Source organism: Triticum urartu, chromosome 1 (assembly GCF_003073215.2).
Source record: "Triticum urartu cultivar G1812 chromosome 1, Tu2.1, whole genome shotgun sequence".
Classification (NCBI taxonomy): Eukaryota; Viridiplantae; Streptophyta; class Magnoliopsida; order Poales; family Poaceae; genus Triticum; species Triticum urartu.
Window position 1 is genome coordinate 527,814,041 of NC_053022.1, and position 8,005 is coordinate 527,822,045.

Consider the following 8,005-nt stretch of genomic DNA (forward strand, 5'->3'; position numbering starts at 1 on the left):
TCCACACCTCTCCCCCACCGCCTTCATACCACCAGACGTGCGGACTCCGTCGAGCGAGCGCCCGGCCGCCGTCGCGATCGACCAGACGCGGTGGGACGGAATGCCATCCGTTTACCCCGCTGATATATAGCGCCGCGTCTCGAGCACTGCTCCATCGCAGCTCTGGGCACGCCTCCTCCTGGCTCTCGCCAGTGCCAGCCGCCACCCCGTCCGATCCTACTGTGGTGGCGGTTAATCAATGGAAGAGCTCGACGAGTTCGAGGTGCTCTGGCCGGAGTACTACGTGGGCCACGCTCACGCCGACGATGACCAGTACAAGACGCCGGCGCCGGCGTCAGCGAGCGTGCAGAGCCCGGCCACGTCGTGGCAGCGGCGCGCGGCACGGTCTCGGCCGGTGGACGTTCCTCCCACTCCCAGCAGGGCCGCCGTGCTGTTGCTACGGTGGAAAGACGGCACTGATCGTCAAGACGACTTGGCGGAGAAGGACGGCGGCGGCAAGATCGTCGTGCCGCCGCACCTGCTGGTCTCCGGCAGGCGGCTCTCCGACGGGGAGGCCGCCGCGGCGTACACGCTGCTGCGGTCGGGGGCGGCAAGGCACGGCAAGCGGGCGCGCGACCTGCGCCACCTGCGCAACTCCGTGCTGCGGATGACCGGCTTTATCGAAGGATGACACGTCCTATGTTTGGGGCTACCACTTCAATTTGTAGATCAGAAATGGTCAAATGGATTTGAACCGGTCTGTACGTGGCATCAATCTAGTCTATCTAGTAATTTAGTACGCGTAAGCACGTGCATAAATTCCTCGAAAATAATCTTATGCGTGCGTTCAATGAATATGTTATGAAAGTGCAAAAGAAAAAAAAACTTGTTGCTATCGATGGGATTTGCACCAAGTTCCGAACCAAGGTATACTACTTATCTTGCCGTGTGAGAATTCTGTCAAATATTGGTCAAACGAAGCAAGTTTACAAAGGAGAGAAATCCGTCATTGGTCAGTAGGACAATACGCGTGCAAATACGTACACGTACACGACTTACTCCGAGGCTCGGAGGGCTAGAGCGAGCTTGCACGTCCACGTGGCAGCCGAGGATAGGGTGCACCGCACTCCAACTCAACCCCTTCCTTCGCAGCCACAGCCACAGCTAGCAAAGTTTGTCCTAACGCGCCACTACTCCTCCGACCCAGTTGCCAACTCCCCAAGGAAGTCTGCTTGCTCACCAAGACACGCCAGCTTCTCCCTCTCCTTCCCCTTCCTTCCACAGCACACCTACCTCCGCTCGCTATATATCCCCCTCGCCATGGCAGCCCCAGCCCTTGCCTTCCCGGACACACGGCCGGGGAGGCCATGGATCAGGAGCTCCAAGAAGCCGACGTCCTCTGGCCTCAGCACAACTCCGACCACCGCCGCGACGGCGACGACGGCAGCAACGTCGACGGGGACATAACAAAGCTATCCTCGCCGGAGCTGTCTGCCCCGGTCCCCGTGCCTCACCGGAAGCGGCGGTCTCGCTCCTGGTCGACGTCCGACGGGAGCGGCAGTGGCAACGACGACTGCAGCGACGGCGACGTCCGATGCACCAACGACGCAAAGAGGAACGTGCCGCCGCACGTCCTGACCGAGCGGCGGCGGAGGCTCGCCGGGAGGTCGACGGCGGCCTACTCCATGTGCAGCGGGAAAGGGAGGACGCTCAAAGGGCGGGACCTCCGCAACATCAGGAACCTCGTCCTCAGGTTGACCGGATTCATCGAGAAATGAAATGGATTCAGCACCGTGGATGTGGATATATTGCTGCATTGCTTGGGAACGTCCATGTCCATGGACGTGTGTGAAAGTTTGTGGCAACCTAATTAGAGTTTTCAGTGAGCGCAGAGGTGAAGAAAGACAAGAAATGTAGCAATAACTCTCTGTTTAATTAATTAATTTTATCTGTTTAATTGAATTTAGCATGTGTAGCGTGCGAGCAGCTTGCTCAAGAATAAATGTACATTCATAAGAAACAGAGCAAAAGGGGTGGAGGATTAAAATGTTAACTGGAGCCGAATAATAGAGCTACTACTAGCTATGTAAAAGCATTTTATTAGCTTGTGATCCTTATGTAAGCCAATTGTATGTAAGCGGCCGGTGTTTACTCGTTGCTAAATACAGTATATTGAGAAGGTACTAAGTAGTGCAAAAAAAGAAGAAGAGGTAATGGCATTCTTCTGTAACATGGTTGCCACTTTTGCATCTCTTTTTGCCACAACTCCCATTTGGCTTCGTCCTCTTGAAAATTAAGGAAGAAGGTGAACATTCGTCGAGAGGAGTCTTGTTGCAGCATGGGGTGTGGGGAGCAATGCTACACCTACGTAATGTTTGTTACGTATCTTACGTATGAGCTAATTTGGCATATTTTTATTGGCCATTAGTTGGGGACACGGGTCTACCCTTGAAATCAGGGGGGCAGTTTGATTGGTGGGGAAAGAGATTACGCAGGTTACGTAGAAGTTGTATGTAGGTGTACCATTTTTGGGTGCGGGGGGTTAGGGTCGGCGAACTAGTTAGCGCTACAAGTATGGCTGATATGTACCTTCATCGGATAGATCATATCGTGCATGACACGCATCACATAGATTTACAGGTCGAGCCATACAATTAGAGAATTTATTATTTGGTGAACCCTATAGAAACTGGAAGACTTTAAAACACAAAGTGTAATTCATAATAGTACTGCAAAGTACAAGTTTTCTTTTTTCTTTTTACATTCACAAACAAACAAAAAGTATTTTACATTGAATTTGTAGTAAAATGAAAATTGGTCCTTTTTAATTCCTTGCATTTTCTTTATTATTCTTTGAGAACTACACCTTCCAAAAAAATGTAACCAACCAAACTTTTATTGCAATTATCTTACTTCCACAAATATGACAATCATGCTAAGGCCCCACAGGACCAATACAGCAGAACAGCTACCGCCGCCGATGAAGAGAAGTTTAGATCGGAAGAATCCGACTTGCAGACGCATGGACGCACACGAAGAAAGACCAGATGCAAGCGGATCCAACTTCGACAAACGCCGATCAGATCCCACTAGATCCGCCGAAGACGCGCCTCCACACGCGCTCCGACGACGTTAGAAGCACCATCGGGATAGGAATAGACAGGGAGAACCTTATTTCATCTTCAGAAAGTCGCCACCATTTCGTCTTCATGAGCATGACAAAAACCCTAACGAGGCTCGAAAAAACAAAACGGAGCCCTCTCGCCGGCAAGGGCCTAAATCCACCGTGTCTTCATGGTCCGAAGACCATAGGAGGTCTTCACCTCGCAGAAAACGATTCACAAAAAAGTGCAACTTGACAACACAACACCAGACGTCTTCAAACACTGGAATGCTCGTCGACCAAGGTTGATCCGGATGCAAAACCTAGAGGTGGTAGAAGGCTAACCGCAGGAAGAAGGGTTCATCGTTTGCTTCAAGCCAAGACATGCTTTCGAGCCACCACGTGTTGGACATGGAACGTTTGGGATGAAGAACCAGCAAGTATACTGTTGAAATATTATTGTCTGCCTCTCTCCATGGAAGCATTCCATCATGAAAAGAAGCAAAGCACAAAACCAGTCGTCGACGAAGCGGAAGTGAGAATGTCGAATGGTCTGCAGGTTCAGTTTTTTTGTTTCCGTTGTTGCTCTTCCGAAAACGAGTTTGGACTTCTGAAACAACTAATTGAAGCATGGATTCTAGTAACAAAAGAAAAACTGAAGACTGGATTCAGTGTATATATAATCCGGCACACATGACAATATAATGTTTTTTTATATAATTATGTAAAAAAGATCTGCAGCAACGCAGCCAATTATGCCGTACTATGACCATTTTAGGGAGAGGCCATGTTTTCTGAAGGAGAGGAAAGTTTGCCCGCGAGAGATTTCTTAGCGTAGAGTGATGCAGTTTCTCTCCAGCAATTCCGTAATTGAGGGGGGCAGTCTTTGGGCAATGATTTAGGGGACCCTGGCCTTGAGCTAGTGCGGCAGATTGCGTGTACGAGAGAGCACTCGATATGCACTGTAGATTATTCGTTCAAGGAATATCATGTTGCCAGATCGGGACGGAAGCGCGTCAGGTCTTGATCGCCACCGTGGCGGACGCAGCTCCATCAGCACAGATATAGCAATATTCTATCAAGCGCAAGATCACCCTGGCAGAAAATATAACCCAATCAAACAAGGAGAAACGAAAAGCTGCAGAAAAAAAAACAAGGAGGAACAAAAAGCTTTGAAACACAAGGAGATACGAAAGCAAGAGAATCAAATCAAAACAAAAATCCAGGTCCAAAACAAGCAAGGGAAGCAGGCAAACGAAAACCAAAGAAATCAAATAAAAAAAGTGTTCAAAAAGGAAAATATTCAAATTTTGAGTTCGGGATCAGATGGTGAATCACGGGGATGCCCCAGTGTCGTAACAGGCTTATTGGGGCGGGCACCCCTCTCGCATGATTAAGCGAGCCTGTACCACTCCTCATTTCCCTTTGCTGCCTGAAGGATCATGCTCTTCCACGGCGCACCCCGTCCCCTCTTTAAGCGCCTCGCCTCCACTCGCTCGCCCCCTGCGGCCGAGGTGGGACTAATAATCTTTCCAACCCCGCTGAACCCTCTCCTGGCCGGGTGCTGGGCGGTTTTTCAGGATGCCGCGGGCCGTCAAGGCCTGTAGAACAAGTCGGCCGGTACTCCCGAATCACAGGGTGGCCCATCGCGCTTTAGTCCTCGCGTAGCAGAAGTAAATTATGATTAGAACCGTTTTATCAAAGCTGCAACCAACGGGGATGTAGCTCAAATGGTAGAGCGCCCGCTTTGCATGCGGGAGGCACGGGGTTCGATCCCCTGCATCTCCAAATTTATTTTCGTCGCTGGTCTTTTTCTCTATAATTTTTCTCCTCTTGCCTTGTTGTTATCGTTCTCTTCCTCCTTGAGAGGTTTTTAGTTTTTACCATTCGGGTTTCACCTATCTATTTGTCATTTTTACCATGCCACTGTCAAGCTTCTCTTTTCCTATCTTTTCATGCCACCATTAAGTTTTGTTCCATCTATCATGTCATACCTTTTTATGCCACCATTAAGTTTCCTTTTCTCCTTGGTGAAAAAAAAACTCCTTTTCCGAGTTTTTGTTGTCAAGTTGGTGTCCTTGTTTTCTTCCTCTTTGAGAGCAGATGTTTCCATGGTTTGTGGATCCAAGCCTCCAACTTCTTTCCTTTTTTTCTGTTGCTATGGCAACTGATATTCTTTCTCTTCATCATGACATCCTGCATATACATAGGAATTGTAGAAAAGAAATCAATCCACGTATATAGAATACTACTGATAGCCTAGACAAACTAACGTCCGAACAACTATGCAAAAAAAAAAACTAACATCCAAACATGTCACTCCATGACGCTCAACTTTGACTAGATTGACCCAATTGAAAAAAGTTTTCTCCTTCTCCAACCACCTATGTCTATTTTGCCATATCTTTTTATGCTACCATTAAAAAATCATATCTATTTTCTCATATCTTATAATGTCACCTTTAAGTCTCCTTTTCCATACCATTTCATGTCGCCCTAGAGTCTCTCTTTTCCATGTTTGCTTTTTCGTATATACTCATGTCACCATTAAGTCTTGTTATTCCGAGTTCATTGTTGGCTCCTTTTTTTCTCTCGTTCTCTTACTCTTTGAGGGTAGATGTTCTCACCATCAGGTTGATTCCTATATGTTTTGTCATGTATTTTCATGGCAAATGTGATGTTTATCGTATTCATGCCATCATTAAGTTTATCTTTCCCTTCTATTGTGTCATATATTTTTGCCACCATTATGTAATTCATAAATGACACTCGGATATTCAATAAAATTATAAAGTTGGCTCCAGGTTCATTGATGCAACTTTTGTACTTCCTCAATTTTTGAAATTGGAACATCACTCGGAAGGGAAAATGTAATGCATATTTCAAAAAATTGCCTCCAAGTTCATTGATGCAACTTTTGTACTTCCTCAATTTTTGAAATTGGAACATCACTCGGAAGGGAAAATGTAATGCATATTTCAAAAAAGTTGCCTCCAAGTTCATTGATGCAACTTTTGTACTTCCTCAATTTTTTCTATACACTTGGCCAAACTTTATATTATTTTAAAAAAAAGAACCGAGGGCCCACTTTGGATTTTTTTTGAATGCCTCCATTAGATTTAACTCCATCATAATTCACAACAAATGTAGATGTCACTTTTTCTGTTGAAAACCGAGAATTTAATTGATCAGATAACAGGGTTGCAATCTGCAGCCAATAAAACAACAACACTAAGGAGTCGTGTAACCACATGTCGGTTGGATGACCCCTCCTTGAAAGTTTAGTTAAGAAAGTTGCAACCCTATTTTGAGTACAACCAGTCCTTACTAGATCAAGTTCTCGATCTCCTCTGACTAGTACCTTCATTTCCTCCACAAGGTGGCCAAGGCTGGATCGATCCAAATTGTTGCCCGACAGCGCCACTATAGTTTTGCCACTATCAATTTGTAACACCAATGGCAGGGATGTATATGGTTTTGCTACTAGTATGCCCTCTTTGATTATATTGCCAATAGATCCTCTTTAAAAGCATCATCACACCTAGGAAGATGTTTGCAGGCGCACACTATAGCTTGTTTCATATTATTTCTGACGATTACTAAGGGCCTGTTCTGATTCTCTCCAGCTCTCAAATTCAAAAACTCCACACGTGAAGTCCCCCCGAACGTCCGAGCTCCGCGGAGTGAACTTCTCGGAGCTGAGCGCTCGCGCAGTGCAAAAAACTGAAGCAGCGTCGGCCCAGCTCCACCGAAACCAAAAGCTGGAGTTCGCTCAAATTACACCTGAAATGCCACTGCCAAGTATAACTGGTTCTGGCCCATTATGGCGCCAAGGCAGGCCACCCATGCTGCAGCCCATAGTGTCAATGGGAGAAGCCAGCGATCGTTGTCGAATGAAGCTATCTCGTTGTGTGGAGTGAGAAGCTGGGATGGGAAGCTGGAATCGTGGAGTTCGTGGAGTTGGGAGGAGATCAGAACAGGCCCTAATACTCCACCATCTCTGGTCATTGCATCAAAAGATCCATCTACAGAAACAACATCCCAATCCGAGTTAGGAAGTGGCCACTTCGGTTCTATTTCATGATGATCATTTTATAACACGCTTGATTGTCATCTCATATGCAAGGACATTTTTTCCTTTGATTGGATCTTTGATTTATATTAAGTTACTCCAATAGCCGTTGAGAAATCTTTCGCGCAACTTCGACCGGCGGAACATCCTTTCCATGGGTCAATTTGTTCTAGAAGCGTGACCATGAGAAGAAGGGGGAGGTGAGGAAGGAGGATGAGGTTGGCCCCTCGATGTTGATGAACCTCGAGTCAGAGTTGGGGGAGGAGGAGGAGGAGAGTTGAACTCCTCTAAGGAGGAGACCATGTCGCTTTGGAACTCCGTCGACACCGACTATATGTCGGACGATTAGAACCTTTATGTTTTATAGGTGATGAAGAAGTAGTGATCTTTATGTCTTAGGGTGATCAAGTAATAGGATGAACTTTATGTTTAGGGTTTAAATCTTTGTAATGTTTGGATGTTTTAAATGTTTAAAATAATCTATGCAATGTTCTTTCAAAAAAAAGTTTGCATGTGCCCTATTTTAAGGCACATCTTGGGTTGGACGTATTTTAGTGCCTAAAAAGCATTGTTTTCGTGTTGTAAAATTTACACCAAGCAGTTTTTGGTGCCCTAAAAATAGGGCACCTATTAGAGAGGCCTAACCTGATGTGGATGTAAGTGGTATTGGATCCCACTGAGTAAATTGCTCAGAACCACCATATTTATGGCCAGCGTAACAGGTTGCCATCGTTTTTGCCAAAATCCACAAATAATCACCAACTTGTGACAAGTGAGTAACAAATCCATTGATCTGGAGTTGATCCGCGACTAAGCACGAAAATGACAGGCTAGTTCACCTGTGGGGTCCA

At 46.3% G+C, this 8,005-nt stretch overlaps 1 protein-coding gene and 2 non-coding genes across 3 annotated transcripts; 2 read left to right on the plus strand and 1 right to left on the minus strand.

Moving 5' to 3' along the window:
- The first annotated feature begins 1,293 nt into the window (after positions 1-1,293).
- LOC125525877 lies at positions 1,294-2,162 on the plus strand. Its single transcript, XM_048690887.1, has one exon. The coding sequence runs from the start codon at positions 1,347-1,349 to the stop codon at positions 1,755-1,757; it is 411 nt and encodes a 136-aa protein (XP_048546844.1). The 5' UTR covers positions 1,294-1,346; the 3' UTR covers positions 1,758-2,162.
- Positions 2,163-4,400: 2,238 nt separating this feature from the next.
- Positions 4,401-4,506, minus strand: LOC125533288. Its single transcript, XR_007294211.1, has one exon. It is a non-coding gene; the product is annotated as a small nucleolar RNA Z279/snoR105/snoR108 (small nucleolar RNA).
- Positions 4,507-4,797: 291 nt separating this feature from the next.
- On the plus strand, positions 4,798-4,870 carry TRNAA-UGC. The gene has a single exon. It is a non-coding gene; the product is annotated as a tRNA-Ala (tRNA).
- Positions 4,871-8,005: the final 3,135 nt, after the last annotated feature.

Coding starts and splice junctions, on each gene's coding strand:
- LOC125525877 (XM_048690887.1), top strand. CDS start 1,347: ATGGATCAGGAGCTCCAAGAAGCCGACGTCCTCTGGCCTCAGCACAAC.